Genomic DNA, 18,272 nt, shown 5'->3' on the forward strand with positions numbered 1-18,272 from the left:
TCCCCCTCACCCTCACCCTACAACCCCCAGGTTCCCGCAAGTCGCTGTCGTTGCGCTGTTTGTTCTCCGCGGGCCTCCCCTTTTGGCTTCTCGCCCTTTGGCATCAAAACCACCCGAGATAGGACCCCGGCAGGGAGCGCAGGACGCGAGAGCGACCTCGCCCAGGACTCCAAGGGCTGGGCCCGCCCCGGGTCCTCCCCTTGCCCAGCCGAGCGCGACAGTCCAGCCCCCGGTCCCGCCCAGGGCCCGCCCCGAACCCGCCCCCAAGCGCAGCTTTGGAGCTCTATAAATTCCTCTTTGCCATTACCGTTAGGACTTTCAGCTCTGCCACTTGACCCGGGGACGTACCGTGCGCTCGGCTGCTCCAAGTCCGGGGCTAGGTAAGGCTTAAGAAGGAGAATGGCAAAGACCCGGGGCGCAAAGTTGAGGGTCCCCGGAACCACCTCCAGCTCCGCAGCGCAATTGGGGGAGGAGCCCAGCTTCTTCTGGGACCCCCCCTAGCTTCGGGATTATGCTTCTGGAGGTAGAGGGTACCCCGACTCGCTCCCCATCCTTGGGGGGGCTCCGTGCACTCACTCCTCGCCCTGCCAAGCGCCCCCGCTCCCTGAGGTCCCCAAATCCTCGTGCCCGTGCGTTCGGGCTATTTGGAGAGGTCACGCGCTGGAGACCCAAGGGGACGGGACAAGACGCCTGTCAACAGCGCCTGGAGTGGTGGCCCTTGGCGGGCTCTCCAAAAGGGTTGCGCACTGGGCGGCAGACAGGCTTTGTCCCCGGGGAGTGAGGACTTTTTTGGGGGGCTGCACTGTGTTACCGAAAACTTGAACCTCTTCTGGGACGTGTGGTTGCGCGGGCGGGCGATGTACGAGGAGGAGGAGGAGCTGCAGGTTTGAGTCTCTTGGCTTCGCGCTCTGTTACCTCGGCCAGTCTCCTTCCTGCGCGCTTCTCCCTCCTCCCGGAACCCCGGTACCCTTGTTATCTGGTGGGGCGAGGGGATGTCTTCTAGGTAGGGGACAACCAGGGGGGGGCTCCTGAGAGGAGCCACTCAGGGAAGAAATATTGGGGCGCTGTTGGTCTGGAAGTCAGCGCGCCAGATCCTTTAGGGGGTATGTGGAGGGAAGCTGGCACAGGAGGGGAAGGGTATAGTTGGCACAGGAATGGGTACTGGGGAGAGGACAAGACTGCAAACTGTCCCTGAAAGAGGTCCTGCATAGTCCTAGACTGCGGGGTGCTCACGTAGGGGAGGGATGTTGGAGGGAGCGCGCGAGCACTGGAGCGGGCTCTGTGCGTAAAGGCGCCAAGTTAGGGCTGGGGAATCCTGGGCCCCTCCCATGAGGGCGCACCCCAAAGTCCAGCTTGGACACTGAGAGAATGGAATCTGCGGAGGATGCACAAGGGGAAAAGGGGTGCCATGCGAGTCCTGGAGACAAGTCCTAGCCAGAAGGATAAGTCCAAGTTCCTTACTTTCCTCTGAGCGCCTTTTGGCGACTCCAAAGCGCGCGCGCCTGGCTGTTTGGGGAGTACCTTGTGCAAACAGGCGGGAGGTGTTGAAGAAGACGGAGGAGGCTTCGAGAAGAAGGAACCTAAGGTTAGAACCTCTTGTCCACTCCCCAGCAGTGCAGAAAGCGGATTCAACCCGGGGCGTTCTGGGCATGAATTTGGAGGGCGCCGGCGGCGGCTGCCGGGGTGGAGAGTTCGGTATGAGCTCAGTGAGCTGCGGTAATGGCAAACTCCGCCAGTGGCTAATCGACCAGATCGACAGCGGCAAGTACACGGGGCTCGTGTGGGAGAACGATGAGAAAAGCGTCTTCAGAATCCCCTGGAAACACGCGGGCAAACAGGACTACAACCGGGAGGAGGACGCCGCGCTCTTCAAGGTGCTCAGCGGGCAGCCGGGTGGGCACGGGGAGGGAGCCCAGGACAGCAGGTGGCAAAGGGCTGAGACTCCTCAACTTCTCCCCGGGGACTGTAGAGGCGGAACATCCTTTGGCTCTTCAATACCCCAAGGCACAAGTAGGGGAAAAGCCCTAAGCAGAGACACGCTCTGGTAGCTAGGACCTGAACTGTTTGTTCCTTGGCTGCGTGTTTTTGCGGTTCCTCTGTCCATCTGTCTTATCCCGCCGCTGCCTCTCTGGATCATAGAGAAAATGCTCTTTTTTCCTTTGCGACTGGACTTTCTGCCTGTCTGTCTCTTTCCTTCCCTCTCTGCGAGTCTTTCTTTCCCACCCCATTACCCCTGAAGGTTGAGTTCCTCCCTGCGTCAGGTCCAGCCACCCCCACACCACCACCTGTGGTGTGGGCAGAGACACCCATGGAGGGGACTTCCTCAGCAGGGGATGTGCTCAGAGTAAACCTCAGTCTGACCCTCCAGATGTGCTTTGTGGGGAGCCACGCACCCAGATGCTCTGACTCTTCTTCCTTCCTATCAACCTGCCTTCAGACTCCAGGCTTGGTGGGGAGGGTCTTTCCAAGCTCTAACCCCTTCTCACCTGCCCCATTTTTTTAAACCAATACCTGCAGTCATTCAGAGCAGCTCAGCTCAACAAGAGATAGCGGGGACCCTGCAAAAAGCACTCCAGGCTTGCCCTGAGTAAAGGACTCTGCCAGAACTGGGTTTTGACTTACTTACTTCTTTTCTTCTCTCTTCCTCCTGTCTTTCCCTCCCCACCCAGGCTTGGGCGCTGTTTAAAGGCAAGTTTCGGGAAGGCATCGACAAACCCGACCCTCCCACTTGGAAGACGCGGCTGAGATGTGCCTTGAACAAAAGCAATGACTTCGAAGAACTAGTTGACCGCAGTCAGTTGGACATCTCCGATCCCTACAAAGTCTACCGGATTGTTCCTGAGGGGGCCAAGAAAGGTGGGGATCCTTGCTGGGGGCCTCCTACCGGAGCAGGAAGGCACCTGTCACTTTGGTTCCTCATTCTTCTCTCACTTTTCTTCCAGTAGTTGTCTCTCTGCCTCTTCTGTCTGTCTGTCCAGCATGTTTAAAGCCCAAGTTCTTGGTTTATTTTGGAAGCCTTAACTTGGCAGTGTTAAGGGTTCCCCTCTGGATCTGCTCTGAAATTACTCCTGGAAGGACTTGGGGGGACCATTGTGGGGTGCCTGAAACCTCACCTGTATCAGCCATGTGCAACGGCAGAGCCCTCTGCCCTGTACTATTGCTCTTAAGTCCAAGTTCTAAGTTTTGGTTCCTAAGTTGAAGTTCTGGAGCATTAGTGTAGGCTGTTTTCGACCCTGAGTCTATCTGTGTATGTCTACACACATCTGTGTGTGCCCATGGCTGTATTTTTGTTCTTTTGAGGTCCCCATCTGTTCACAGCTCTGCTGAGCTCTCTTCGATGACTTACCATTGTATAGGAGGAGAAAGCACATATCTGCTGTTTATAGTCATTTACAATTCAGCTTTCCAGGGCTGGAGAGAGAGAGGAAAGATAGAGGGAGGGGAGAGAGAGAGAGAGAGAGAGAGAGAGAGAGAGAGAGAGAGAGAGAGAGAGAGAGAGAGAGAGAGAGAGAGTTTAGGCAGCAAGTCAGGGTGCCCCAAGCTCCAAAGGGTGCGACTTCCAAGCACAGGAACAGAAATATTCCTGAGCTCTGCCTGGTGGGGTTCAAAAAAGTCAACTTTTAGAGAAGACCCTTGAACTGGAATCAGAATCCTTCCTGCCTCTCCTCTGCCCAATAGAGAGGCCGGAACCTGATCCAATGGGCTCAGGTGACCTTTGCGGCAGGTCCTGCACATGACTTCCTTTCTATGGCATGGTGCATTCAGAACCTGCCATTCCTGAATCCCTCTCCCTGTCCTACCTGAGGTGGGCCTAGATTTAATAGCCCAAACAAGTAATAACTCAAGGGAAGGGCTGGGGGAAAAAAACAACAACAACAAATAAACACCTCCTGGGTCAATATGGCGCAGTGTCTTCTAGGAATGAAACCCTCAGGTATTTTTCTAAGTTTTACTCTTTCAGGAGGCCAGTTCCTTTTTTTCACATGGTGCCATTTCCCTTTTGGCCCAACACACAGGAGCAAAGCAGCTGAGCCTGGAGGAACCGCAGATACCCATGGGCCACCCTTACGCGATGCCAAGTCCTTACTCCTCACTGCCCCCTCAGGTCAGTACAGGGTTGGGCCACAGAGAAAACTCTGCTCCCCAAATCCACTTACCAAACCCAGCTGACCTTTGGTACTGCCCTGAACCAAAGGATCCCACCCATGTCCCAAAATGAACAGCCTGACCGCATGCTGTTGATTTGGGGTGAATTCTCAGGAGGGGGTGCCTGAGGATGTTGATGTTGAGCTGTTAAAATTTTCTAAGGATTCTCCTCCCATTCAAAACCTCTGGGAAACAGAGCATTTGTGCCTGGGGCTGACATGGAAGTCGGGCTCTGTCATGTGAAACCGCAGGGCAGCTGATCTCTGCAGCCTCTCATGGTGTGAATTAGGGCTCTGTTCCCCTCTCTTTGGGGGGCCCTGGGAGGCACATTTACCCCTCCTCGTCCTGTGGGTGCTAGTTGGACCATATGATGACACTCTGCACTCATCACAACCTGGGAACACTGTCCCTATTGTGTGTGTGTCCCATACTGGGCAGCTCTTCTTCACCAAATGTGATGATGGACGTTTGAATGTTCATTATGCAAAACCTTTTCTAGGGGATAACAGGATGTGATCCCAGCCAAAGAAGAGCTGGCCTGGGAAACTGAGGAAGTGATCAAAGAGTGGGCTCTGTGTGTGATGTGTGTGTGCGTGGTTGTGTGTGTCTGTGTCTGTCTGTGTGTGATAGTTGACCTTTGTGCCAGGTGTTAGAAAGAGAACTGAGTTTAGTTTCTTGCATGGAACTGACTGGTTCTCTCAACACCCCTTGTTGAAGAGACGCAGACACACACACACACACACACACACACACACACACACACACACACACCTTCCCCTTCTCCAACCATCTTAGTTGTGCTTTGTCATCAAGCCCCACTTTTGTGTCTCTAGCAGGTGCCCAACTACGTGATGGCTCCCCACGATCGGGCCTGGAGGGATTATGTCCCTGACCAACCACACCCCGAAATCCCCTATCAGTGCCCCATGTTTGGACCCCGAAGCCACCACTGGCAAGGCCCAGCGTGTGAAAATGGTAAGGATTGTGCTGGCTTGAACCCCACCTGGGCTCTTCTTTAATAGGCCCTTCTAGGCTTCCCTAAAACAATGCCACCCCCATAAGATCAGGGAACTCACAGGCAGCCACCAAAAGCATTTCCTGTTCACCGATGTCTCTCAAGGTCTAGGTTTAGAACATTGGGGCATTCAGAACACATTTAAGGCAGTGAACAACCACACCCCACTTTTTTAGAGAAGCATCTCATAGAAATATTAGAAATATATTCAGTTTTCCACTGTAAGCATGGATTGGGGTTCAATCCTAGTTCCCCCTTGGTTTAAGGCCTAACCCCTCTCTTCCTTGGGAATGTCCAACCAGTGTCTCCCTTTCTCAAACATCTGATGAATAGATTAGTTCAATAGATCCAACTCCACCAGACTCAGGCCTGAATGTCAGAGCCAATTCCATAGTAAATTCATCTTTTCCCATCTTCTTGTCTCAGGCTTTGATATGAGTCTTAGAAGACTTAGAAGCAGTGGGTCTGAGCAGCTCAGTCCAAGATGGGTCCTTGACCTTGGTCAAGAATTTTCTAGTCTCCCTATCTACTCATCTCCAACAAGGAACATCCCAACTCCAGGGGATTATTAAACTTTGAAACTATGGGGGCTCTGTGGCCTATTATTCTTGGGGTTAGACGGGAGGGTAAAAAAAGAAGGCAGGAATCACTTCTATGACAGGAGCACTAGAAATACACACAGGGTGCCAGAAGTTGGTTCTGGATCCCAGGAACTCCCCCCACCTACCCCATAAATGGGGTCGTGAGCCTGTGGGAGGTTCCTAGATATTATCCTAGATGGATAATTATTATTCCTAGATGGATCTTTCAGCATAAACACTAAACAGTTAAGTGCTAAGAAAATGCCGCACATATTCAACACAATAGAACCCAACTTTTAGAGCCTTTGAGCAAGACTCATGTCCTTCAGCCTGTTCTGGGATCAAGTACTTCTTCCAAGCTTGGTCACTCCCCTCTTTCTAGTCATGTTCAGGCCGCTTTTGGCTGTCATATGTTGATCCAATGTGGTGCTCTTCTCTGAGAACAGAATTGGCTTTTGTGGTGGCCTTCATGAGTAGTTTGCAGCCATGCTTGGCTTGGCTTTTCCAAACCATAGCAGCAGGGACCCATCCATATGAAAGCAGCTCTGAAATTCTAACTTCTTCCTCTTGCAGCAAGGCCTAGGAACTTATGGCCTGTGTATAGAAATAAAATCCCTAGAAATATGCAAAAGTTGTACTGGACATATAGCTCTGTGAGAAGTATTTGCTTTGCATGTACTAAGTCTTGCCTTTGATCTCCAGTAACCTGTCTCCCTAATCAAAAAGATAGGCTGGGTGGCCATATTTGCAATGTAGGTGATACAGAGAAGGGGCCTAGACCTCTCATATTACGTTCTCTCTTCTCTTTTCCTTTCTCTCTTCTCTCTTTCACACACACACACACACACACACACATCTGCTGCAGCATCCAACTTCTGTGCTCCCTAGATTCATGGCTTGATTTCATCCTCAAATCAAAAGGAAGGTGAGGGATACAGTTAGATTCTTTGTGTCTTTGACTCTGAAGTGTATTATTTGGGGCCAGAGCTAATGGACACTCACTGTCAACTTGCTGTGTAGACAATTCATTTCAGCATTTTGTTGGGCACTGTTTTACAGCATATAAATCTGGAGGGAGGTTGGTCATACAATTACTAGATGGGCAGATAACCAGATGGGTAATCTAATGAGCAGCATGACTCCCAGAATCAAGAGTGCTATATTGTAGGAATAATTGTTGGGATGAGGGTAGATCTAGAATATTCTCAACACATGTGCAGGTAATTCTGTCAGGTGATGAAAAAAGAGGGAGGAAAGAAGAATTAAAAGAAGGAAGGAAGGAAGGAGGGAAGGAAGGAAGTCATAGAGGCCGATTCTTGCATTTCCTCCTGCCTCCTCCAGTTATTGTTTCCCATTACCCTCCAGTCCCTCTTTACCTCTTCAGGAGACCAGCAGTAATCTGGTCAGGCCCTTTTCTCTTGGGGTTGGTGCACTCCAGGGATGGAACCCCTAAGAGAGGCTGCTGACCTTCACTCGTTGGCCCTCCCGGGTCTGCATGGGGACAAATTCTTCAGACACCATCTGACTTTTATTTGCAAATGCAGGTTGCCAGGTGACAGGAACCTTTTATGCTTGTGCCCCGCCTGAGTCCCAGGCCCCTGGGATCCCCCTTGAGCCAAGCATAAGGTCAGCCGAAGCCTTGGCTCTCTCAGGTAAGTGCTGCGCTGAGTTCTGAGGCAGCTCAGAAGGCCTGCCTTTGGGGGACCAGGAGGGTGTTTAGGGGGCATGTCTATCCCCGTTTGATTGGGGTGCCTTTAGGGCACAGACTGAGACCCCTACAGGTGCCACTTAGGTCAAGGGCTAAGGCAGGTTTGGACCAACCCTCTATGCCTTCTAGTTGGCAATGCCATGAGTTTCTGGTTCCATCACCGGGGCCCACAGCCATTGTCTCTGTAGTTCCAACTATTTCCAACAGAAGCAGAACCCTGGGTGAACCAGTTAGCCAAGTGGGTCCTTCTTGTAGGTTTAGACCAACAAGTGGGTCTTTATTCTGGGGGTTCTGGGACCCTGGGCTGGCTCCTTCCTCTCTGACAATCTTCCTATAAGATTCATCATGGTCCTCCATTTTAGCTCCCGTTTCTGGGAACAATCCCAGATCATAACTGGCTTGTTGTAAAACGACATTGGTATTTCTGTTAGGAATAAAAATAACCTTCCATGGGATATAACTCACCCTAAGAGGAAAAATATCTCCTTATACCTCACTCTTGAAAATCAATGACAGAATCTCCATGAAATTCTAAGCGTTTGGGGGAGCCGGTGGGGTCCCATCTACCTCTTTGTGCCCTGAGGTTCTGTGGGACTCGCGTCTGTCTTCTTCGATGTTCTTGAATGAGAGGCGGGCAGAGTGGTTTCGAGTCGAAGGGGGTTCTGTTTGTTTTGAGAACCTTGCAAACCCCCATCCTGGCTACCCAAGAGGTGTGTGGGTGCCTGGGGGTAGGAAATAAACAGCTATTTATAGCACGGTGATCACATGATTGCTGCTGACATTCGATGAATGAAACCAACCCCAAGAATCACGTCCACTGACCTCAGCCTCCTCGTTGCCATCTAAGTTACTTCATAGATGGGGCAGACATGGAAGGGGAGAAATTGGGGCCCAGCAGCAAGTGTCAGTGAGAAGTTAGAAGCTTTTGTGGGTTTCTTTCTTTCTCCTTTCTTTTTCTTTCTTCTCTTCTTTTTCTCACTTTCTCTTTCTTTCCTTTCTTTTTCTTTCTCTCCCTCTCTCCCACTCTTTCCTTCTTTCTTTCTCCCTCTTCTTTTTCTTTGTTTCTCTCCCTCTCTCATTTTCCTTTTTCCTTCTCCCTTTTCTCTTTTCATTCATTCATTCTCTCTTCTTTTTTCTTTTTTTCTTTCTCTCTTTTATCTTTCTTTCTCATTCTCTCTTTTTCAATTTCTTTTCTCTTTTCTGGTTTTGTTATTGTGCGAGTAATACATAGGTGAATTATCTACCCTGAGTGTGTTTATTAGAGAATTGCTATTCCTATTTTTTTGAAAATCTCATGCAGTGCCCAAGTGTTTCTAAGATGCTGAGACTATATTAATCATATTTTAATGAAGCCTTTGCACTCAGCATTGTTTTATGTGACTTCATCTTTTTATAAATTTATTTATATTTGAGGGGGATTCTGGGCCACATCCTGTGTGGTACTCAGGGCTTTCCTCTTGGCTCTCTCTCTCTGCTTAGGGGTCATTCCTGGTGACCTCTAGGGAGCAATAGGTTGCCACGTGCAAGGGAGGCGTCCCACCTGCTATACTATTGCTCCAGCCCCAAAATGACTTGATCTTGGTGATTATTTGTAAAGGCCCAATGGAAAAGTTATTTCTCCACTTACACAAAAAGCCTAGAGGGAGTCCAACTGCCTTTCCTCTTTTTTTGTTTGTTTTTATTTGTGGAACCACACCCACCTTAGCTCATGGTTTACCCTTGACTGGGGTGCAGGGATCACTCCTAGCACTACTTGGAGGACCTCGTGAGATACTTGGGATCAAACCCAGGTCGGCTACTTGCAAGGCAAATTGCCTTCTCCTGACTTAACTCTCAGAATCTTTATTCTCTATTATTGTTTTCTTTTCACTTAAAAATTAAGTTTATTGTCGAAGTAGTGTAGACTGTCAAAAATGAACTAAAAAAAAAACACAGAAAGAGCAAAAATAGAGAATAAAAGCATCAGCTTACATCTATATGCCCTGCAAGTAGATACTTTAAAAAATAATCTGACATCATAGTGAGATTTTAAGGTGATTTCCATTGTGTGCTGTATTTGCTGCTTTTTCTTTCTGAAATCCCACCCAAGTTTTCTTTATTTTCTTTTCTTCCTTCTTTCTCTTTCTTTCTTTGTTTCTTTCTTTCTTTCTTTCTCTTTGTTTCTTTCTTTCTTCTTCCTTTCTTCTTTCTTCTTTTCTTCTTTCTTTCTTTCTTTCTTTCTTTTTCTTCTTCTCTTCCTTCTTTTTCTTTCTCTCTTTCTTTTTTCTTTCTTTCTTCTTTTTTTCCTTTTCTTTCCTCTCTTTCTTCTTCTTCCTCTTTTTCCTCCTCCTCCTTCCTTCCTTCCTTCCTTCCTTCCTTCCTTCCTTCCTTCCTTCCTTCCTTCCTTCCTTCCTTCCTTCCTTCCTTCCTTCCTTCCTTCCTTCCTTCCTTCCTTCCTTCCTTCCTTCCTTCCTTCCTTCCTTCCTTCCTTCCTTCCTTCCTTCCTTGATTAGATGTTCAACCTCTGGCTTACTTCCTCCATTGTTCCAAGGTTATCGTGCCAGGCTTATTCACAAATGTCTGTTCTGGGGTTTATGAGTGGGTTTTCTTGACAAAAATAATGTCATCGGCACAACCTCCCAGAAAACTCTCTAGAGAAACTCTTTCATGGGGGGGACTCTCATATTTACAGGAAGGTAGTGAAAAGTTTCTGTCCCCCACCCCCTAAAGTTTATGATGTTCTAAACTTGAGATAAGCTTGTTGAGCTCAACAAAACCAATTTCCCCCTGTATCTCTCCCCCTCTGGGACTCTCCAGGAAGAAGGAAAAAAAGGGGTACAGTGTTTCCTAAATTCACCTGAAACTTTTTTCTTTTTATTTACTTTGGGGCTGGGGGATCATACCCTGTGGTTTCTGGGGCTGACTGCTGGCTCTGACTCAGGGGTCACTCCAGGTGAGGCTCAAGGGCCCCCTATGAACCCTCAGACCCAAACAACCCTAAAACCAGGACTGGTTATATCCAAATCTAGTGACTTAACCCCGCTGCTATCTTTCGGGCTCAACCTTGAACTCAGAGACACCCCCACAGATATACCAAGTCCTAGAAAGCTGTTGGACCTGCAGGAGGGTTGGTGGGTGGGGGTAACCCAGCCTCCCTTACCCCGCAGCGCCAACTCGGGGTGCTCTGTGTTTGCAGACTGCCGCCTCCACATTTGCTTATACTACCGGGATGTCCTGGTGAAGGATTTGACCACATCCAGCCCCGAAGGCTGCCGGATCTCCCACGGTCACACGTATGATGCCAGTAACCTGGACCAGGTGCTGTTTCCCTACCCTGAGGACAGCGCACAGAGGAAGAACATCGAGAAGCTGCTGAGCCACCTGGAGAAAGGTGTGGTGCTGTGGATGGCACCCGATGGGCTGTATGCCAAGAGACTATGCCAGAGTCGCATCTACTGGGAAGGGCCCCTGGCCATGTGCACTGACCGGCCCAACAAGCTGGAGAGAGACCAGACATGCAAGCTCTTCGACACGCAGCAATTTCTATCAGGTACCAAAGGACGGAAATGATGGATGAAGGACCCTGGGATGCAGGATGCCTGGGGGTGCCTACCTGTCCCCGTTGCTCCTGGCCATGAGGAAAGGATGCCATAGAGGGGACAAGTGAGCACTTGCTCAGGTCACTTCCTAGCAGGATTTTGGAAATCCTGGTGCCTGGTGCATGCTCCCATCTCTCTCAGGGTCTGTCCTGGGGCTCCCCTGATCTCCACCCACATCTCAGTGGCTATCTGAGCAATTGGAGGTTCCCAGGAAGACCACAGCAGGGTCAAAGTGTATGGGGAGCTGTCGTGGGGCTGAGATGCCTGAAGGCCAGTGTGGCCAAGTGTAATGGCCTGGATGGCAAAGGGGGAAACAAGGAGGTTTGTAGAGACTCTGTCCCTGGTCGTGGCTAAGCAGAGCCTCAGAGCTCTGTTGTTTATCTTTTTAATTTGATTCTGATCAGTTTTGCAAAGTGTCTGGATCAAGGTGCTGAAGTATTTTTAAGGAGGGTGAATTGTTTTGGGAGGCCACATCTGGCAGTGCTCAAGAACTATCCTGGCTCTAAATTCATGCTTCTGGACATGTTTTGGGGGGAACCCTTGTGACAGCAGGAATGAGCCCAGGTTATCCTATGTCTCTGGCTCAAAGGCTGATTTCAGAACCTCCTGAGGATGGTTCCTGACAGCTACTGCTTTCTTTAGCCCCCCTCTGATTCTCCTTTGACCAGAGTCCCCCTCAGTTGCACCCCAGTTTTCTTTTGGTTTTTGAACCACACCCAGAGGCAATCAGGGTTACTCCTGGTTCTGAGCTCAGAAATCACTTCAGACAGGCCCTAAGGGCACCATATGGGATGCCGGAGATGGAACCCGGGTCTGATCTGGGTTCATTGCTAAGTGCAAGGCAATTGTCTACCCCTGTGCTATCACTCCAGCCCTGCATCCCCATTTCATTGCTATTTGCTTTGGACAGGGCAGGCAGAGTTCTGTGCTATCCTTTCTCTGCTCACTGCTCCTTGACTTTGTCCATCTCAAAAGAAAATGAAAGAGCCTCTTTACCCCAGTACCATGGCCAAAGTTAAGTATTTGGGGGGTAAGTCACCCAGTTCTACTGAGCCCATGCAGACTTTCTCTCATGCTCCCACAAACCTGCCCTGATGACTCATCATTCTCTGAGAGATGTACCAAAAGAAGAGTGAAGATTGAGTCTAGGATTCATGGCATGCACCCCCAAATCCCAATGTGCAGGCAGTGTCAGATGGGAAAGGCCAATTGGACCTGAACCCAGTTTCTTCCTCAGAGATTCACAGGGTAGTTCCATCTGTCCCGAGATGCAATTTGGTGATTGGGACAGTGGTTGGGGGACCACAGAAGGGCTGAGGCAGGGGGTTCTGACTGCACTGCTGGGGAGACCCTCCCTGGATTTGCTCCTTCCCTCAGGGGAGACACCATGGAGCTGGTCCCAGATGGGTCAGCTCAGTCAGTGTGTTGTGCCTTGAGTCTTTGCTATCCCCTCTCCTTGAGTGTTTCTGGAACATTCTCCTGGTAACCCCAGGTATAACCTGCACTGAAACCCAGCTTGGGCAGTCTTTAAGATGCACATAGGCTGAGGTGCTCTTCCTGTCACCCTGAATTTCTGGCTCTTTCTTGACCCTTAACTGGCTTTTTTCCCCAGCCTCTGTATCAAGTATTGGGGCTACTTCTTTTTCATTGGTTGGTTGGTTGGTTGGTTGGTTGGTTGGTTGGTTGGTTGGTTGGTTGGTTAATTGGTTTCTGGGCCACACCCAGCAGCACTCAGGGATTACTCCTGACTCTGCATTCAGAAATCACCCCTGACAGGCATGGGGGTCCACATGGGGATGCCAGAAATCAAACTGGGTAGGCTGTATGCAAGGCAAACGCCCCACTGCTGTGCTATCTCTCCGGCTCCTGGGGGCTACTTCTAAATCATTAAGGATCCTCCAACCTCCCCCAGAAATGTGTCCTGTGCACACACCTTAGAGCCTGGTGCAGGGGAGGTGCTGTCTCCATGAGCCCAAGTGACAGTTAGGCCTGAAGTCGCGAAGGAGAGGGAGGAAACAGAGGCAGGAAGTCCTGAGTGAGCTAGAAACTTGGCGTCAGTTGAAGAGAAGGGAGAGAGCTTTGATGTCTGTCCCTGTCAGAATTAGCAGGCAGGGAGGGACAGCCCCAGTGCGATGCCTGGTTGTCTCTGATCAAACACTGCAGCTGCTGCTGCTGCTGCTGCTGCTGCTGCTGCTGCTGCTGCAAAACTGCCTCTGCTGGGTTCGACCTGGATTCTGGTGGGAAGAAACAGGAGATGCTGCAGGCCTCACTCAGAGCAAGGGGGAGCTGCTCATGAGAAGATCTGTGTCCTGGACTTAACCCTACTGCTTTATGCTTGAGGGGTTATGTCCTTTAAAATGGGGGTTCCCAGAGCCGGAGAGATAGCACAGCAAGAGGGCATTTGCCTTGCATGTGGCTGGCCCGGGGACAGACCTGGTTCCATTCCTGGCATCCCATATGGTCCCCCGAGCTAGCCAGGAGCAATATCTGAGCACAGAACCAGGAGTAGCCCCCTGAGTATCTCCCCTTGTGGCCCAAAAACCAATCTGTCAATCAATAAATAAACTGCTTAAAAATAGTTAAAAAAAAATAGGGGTTCTGGCTCTTTCTCCTGTCCTTCTCCTTTCAAATCAGCACCTGTCCCAAAGCCAGGCCAATCATGGGCTCAGATTCATGTATTTGGTTCCCAGGGGACTCAGCTGCCCGCCTGTGACTCTTTCAAAGGGGCTTTGGGGAGTGCAGGTTGTGAATTCTGGGGTTCAGTCTCTTCCACATGAGGTAGTGATTATTACTGGCACAAGTCCGACATGTGTGGTCAGTTTGATTTTTTTTTTGGTTTGAGAGCCATGCCAGGTGGTGCTCAGGGCTTACTCCTGCTTTGGTGCTCAGGAGTCACCCCTGAGATCAAATGTGATATCAAGATGGAACCTGGGCCAGTTCACATGCAAGGCAACCCCCTGCCTACGGTCCTAGCTCTCCAGCTTAGACTTCGTTGTGTAACTTTTCATTTCTGTATAACTTGGAATCACTGGGAATTTCTTCTTTGTGCAACTTTTTATTTTGGACCTGTGACTGCATTTCTTTCCCCTTTCTCCCTCTTGATGGCGTTTGCGCAGCCTTTGGCCACCCTCAGTAGTCCAGTGTGCCGCTGTGTGTGTGGGGTGTGTGTGTGGGCGGGGGGGGGGGGTTGTGTGTGTGTGTGTGTGTGTGTGTGTGTGTAAACTTCTGGGCCTCACGGGGTCCACACAAGGTCTCTGACTGTGGCCCTTTTCCTTGGGGTCTCCGCAGAGCTGCAAGCATTTGCCCATCACGGCCGAGCCTTGCCTAGATTCCAGATCACCTTGTGCTTCGGGGAGGAATTTCCGGACCCACAGAGGCAGCGGAAGCTCATCACAGCACAGGTGAGGACTGGATCACTTAGAGGGGGATCTCAAATTCCTGCTCCTCCCCTCCACTCCCTTCCCCTCTCCTCTTCTACTGTCCTCTCCTCTCCACTCCCCTTCTCTCCCTTCCCCTTTTCTTCTCTCCCCTCTCCTACTCTCCCCTTCCTTCCTCTCCCCTCCCCTCTTCTCCCTTTCCCTCCCCTCCTCTCCTAACCTCTCCTCCCCTACCTTTCCCTTCCCTCCCCTCCCCTTTCTTCCCCTGCCTTCCTTCTCCTCCACTTCCTTTCCCTCCTCACCCCTCCTCTCCTCTCCTCTCCCCTTCCCACCTCTTCTCTCCTCTTCTCACCTCTTCTCTCCTCTACTCCTCTCTCTTTCCCTCTCCTACCCTCCCTTCCTCTCTCCCCTCTTCTTTTCTCCTCTCCTCATCTTCCCTCACTATTCCCTCTCACCTCTTCTCTTTTCCCTTTCACCTTCTCCCTCTCCCTTTTCTGGTGCTCAGGGGCCAGTCCTATTTATATTTAAGAGTCAGCCCTAGCAATGCTCAGGGGACAATATATGGTCGCAGGGATTTCAGCCAGGGTCAGCCAAGTGCAAGGCAAGCCTCCCAGCCTCTTAATCTCTCCACTAGCCCCTACTTTTTTCCCCTGAAAATTGTCATATTACCATTGTGTGGTATTTAATTTAATAGGACGATGCTTGAAGTTGACCTTTAAAATTCTTCTCATTTAATTGCCATAAAAATGCTGCAGTGCAGCCCCCCCCATTGTTGAGAAAGGTAGTTGGCTGTGACCCCCTCAAAAAAATGACAGTAAAGGAAAAGAAGTGCAAAAAGGATATCTATAGCTAATATCTATCATTTATTTATTGTGAAGCAAAGAGTTTTGATGTCTGATATTTTTGTGTTGAACATTTTACCTTTGTGCATAATTTGAAAGGTTATGGATGAACAGAGACAGTGTTATTCTCAGGAAAAGGAAAAATTATATCCAGGGGCCAGAGTGATAGTACAGTGGATAGGGCACTTGCCCTCCAGGTGCCAACCTGAGTTTGATCCCAGGCACCCCACATTGTACCCCCAGCTCCACCAGGAGTAAGCCCTGAGCACATCTGGGTATGGTCAAAAATCTGAAAAAATATCATATCCAAGGATATCAAATTTCAGTTCCATTGCCAGCTTAGATAATGTTAAAATGATTCAAGTTAAATTGTTATACATCATACATTTTATATATTGTTTATACATTATCTGGTGCTAGTTAGTGCTTTATTATGAAAGAAAAAACCCAATCTAGGCTTGAACACACAACCCCCATTTCCATCTCCCCTTTCTTGACTGTAAACACAAAAACACACCAACAAAAGCAGGCATCCATGGACTTCAGAGTTTTCTCTTGGCTTCTCTCCGGTGGCTGATGTCATCATTGATACAAGAATTGATAATGTGTTAGCAGCTGGGATTATCAGATGAGCAGATCAACCTGGTATGAATCAATAACCTGAGAAGCTGGTGACGGGCTCCCATGCCAAGCTACTCTTCAGGGTCTTCCAAGTGAGGGATGGATGAGCTCCCTAGGCCAGGATCTTGGATGTTGAGTGATACATGTGGACAGAGAACTATGGGCCCATGTATAGCCGATGCTTCCTCCTTCTCAGTGTGGTTGACTATAGGTGATTTTCTTGAATTAGGCTCAAGACATTGAGTCTGAAGTAGTAGAAATAATGCTCTAGGCCTGCACGACCGTTGGCCATGGCAGGCTATTTCTTAGTTTTCACCAACTGGGGAAAAGCTGAGAGCTAAAACTCTGGTGATTGTGACCTTCACATTCATAACCAAACTCAAGGCAAACCCCCACTCTTGACCAAACTCAAGGAATCTGGGCTCACTTAACTTCCCTTTCCCCCATGAGAGCTGTTTGTTTGGTGGCTGTTCAATTTGGCTTCTTGTCTGGGGTTTGGACACAGCCTGATGATGGAGGCCAGCTCCGAATCAGAGATCCTGGCTGATAGCTCACTTCATCCCTGTCAAAACTGTTGTCATGAAGGAGAAATTCTATGGCCTCCATTGCCCTAAATACCACCTCAGTCTTCCTTCGAAAGGAGTAGCTGGACCAGGCCTGCCTCGGTCTTAGCTAAGCCAACATTCTTAGCAGCAACTAATTTTTAAAGGATCATCAGTTAGATGATGATGATCATCATCATCAAACAGAATGAAGTAGATTGTGTTTATCGGCTGATGTGTAGGAGGACTATGCCAAAATTGCTCTTAGAGCTTCACATATGGAATGTTCTGGTGTGTGATAGCCACCTCCTTTTTTCTTGTTTGCTTATTGGTTTGTTTCTGTGTTTTCAAGTTTTATTTGCTTGTTTGCTTCTGGGGTACTCAGGGCTTATACTTGGGTCTGTTGCCCATGGATCACTCATTGTGGTGTTTAACTGGCCAGAGTTGGTGCAGGAAATTGAACCAGGGTGGGATGCAAGCAAGGCAAATCCCTTGTATTATTTCATGTCCTCTTAGCTATTGAGAGCTGATTAGTATGGCAGTGGCAGGATGTCACTGGGGGCCAAGCTATAGCATAGAGGGGAGGGTGTTTGTTTTCCACATGACCAACCCAAGTTGATCCCTGGTATCTCATAGAGTCCCCCAAACACCAACAAGAGTTCTTTCTCTCTCTCTCTTTTTAACATTTATTTGTTTATTTATATTTTGGGGCCACACCTGATCGTGCTCAGGGGTTACTCCTAGCTCTGTACTCAGAAATCACTCCTGGCAGGCTTGGGGACTATGTGGGATGCCGGGAATTGAACCTGGGTCTGTCATGGGTTGGCCAAGTGCAAAGCAAAAGCCCTACCATTGTGCTATTGCTATGGCCCCCATGGAAGTTATTTCTGAGTACAGAGCCTGAGTAAGTAATCCCTGAGCACTTCTAGGTGCTCAAAACCAACAACAACAACAACAACAAAAAAAAAATCTCACTAATATTTTTCCCAAAAAATTCTCATTCAAGGTGGAACCTCTACTCGCCAGACAACTATTTTATTTTGCGCAACAAAACAGTGGACATTTCCTGCGAGGCTACGATTTACCAGAACACATCAGCAGTGCAGAGGATTATCATAGATCCATCCGCCACTCTTCTATTCAAGAATGAAAATACGCATGAAGCTGAGAGAACATGGAGCCTGAAAAATGCAGGCCCAAGGATGTGACCTGGTGGCAGAATGCTTGCCTTGGACATATGAGGCCTTACTTGAATCCCTGCCACTACCCCAAAGAAAAATAGAGAAAAAGAAGGAAAAAAAAGAAAAGATAAAAATGGGGCACAATGAAGCAGCTGCTTTTCAAGCGTGAGGCCAGTGATGAGGCTTTGAGTTGGATCCCTCGCTCTGCCTCACAGGCCTAAATAGAGTTTCAACTCTATTATGTTATGTGCTCAGAGCTAGGAATCCCTCTAAGACCAGGTGTGTGTATGACTTCCAGTTATTGCTGAAGAGAAAAGGAACATTAAGAAGGAAAGAAAAGGCCCCAGCCAGTCATACCAAATCATTGTAAAAGCCAGACTTGAACAAAAACTGCTCACTGAGCCTCTGGTGATTTTCTCTGAGGAACTTGGAGGTTCAACCATTATGCACACACCCAACCAGAGCCAATGAAAATTTCTATTAAAAAAATGACCAGCTTATTTCTGAAGAAAGAGCCTTGCGTGAGAAGGTCCAGGGTTGATGAAAACTGTGAAAACAGACCAAAGCTGTGTTTACATGGACTTCACTGCCAGCTTCCTTTTGAGGGGAGCATGTCTTATGTGCGTGGCAGTATTGGCCTGTGATGGCAGCATCTCACACACCCTTAGTGCTGCCCTATGT

The 18,272-nt window shown here is 49.2% G+C and overlaps 1 protein-coding gene across 2 annotated transcripts; it reads left to right on the forward strand.

The window, feature by feature from the left end:
• The first annotated feature begins 1,649 nt into the window (after positions 1–1,649).
• Positions 1,650–17,560, forward strand: IRF4 (interferon regulatory factor 4). Of its 2 annotated transcripts, none has more exons than XM_049764989.1 (8): positions 1,650–1,874; positions 2,670–2,856; positions 4,017–4,105; positions 4,980–5,121; positions 7,287–7,394; positions 10,626–10,979; positions 14,317–14,429; positions 17,417–17,560. In XM_049764989.1, exons 1-8 carry the CDS (start codon positions 1,650–1,652, stop codon positions 17,558–17,560), a joined length of 1,362 nt encoding a protein of 453 aa, XP_049620946.1. The 2 variants fall into 2 exon arrangements, with proteins under 2 accessions (XP_049620946.1, XP_049620947.1); XM_049764990.1 differs by having other exon boundaries at positions 4,983–5,121.
• The last annotated feature ends 712 nt before the right edge of the window (positions 17,561–18,272 follow it).

This window comes from Suncus etruscus, chromosome 18 (assembly GCF_024139225.1).
Source record: "Suncus etruscus isolate mSunEtr1 chromosome 18, mSunEtr1.pri.cur, whole genome shotgun sequence".
NCBI classification, from domain to species: domain Eukaryota; kingdom Metazoa; phylum Chordata; class Mammalia; order Eulipotyphla; family Soricidae; genus Suncus; species Suncus etruscus.

Bases quoted from the DNA above. Each gene is read 5' to 3' on its own strand.
- IRF4 (XM_049764989.1), top strand. From the start codon at position 1,650: ATGAATTTGGAGGGCGCCGGCGGCGGCTGCCGGGGTGGAGAGTTCGGT. The intron at 4,106-4,979 runs GTCAGTACAGGG...TTGTGTCTCTAG, and splicing joins ACTCCTCACTGCCCCCTCAG to CAGGTGCCCAACTACGTGAT. The intron at 5,122-7,286 runs GTAAGGATTGTG...TTGCAAATGCAG, and splicing joins AGGCCCAGCGTGTGAAAATG to GTTGCCAGGTGACAGGAACC.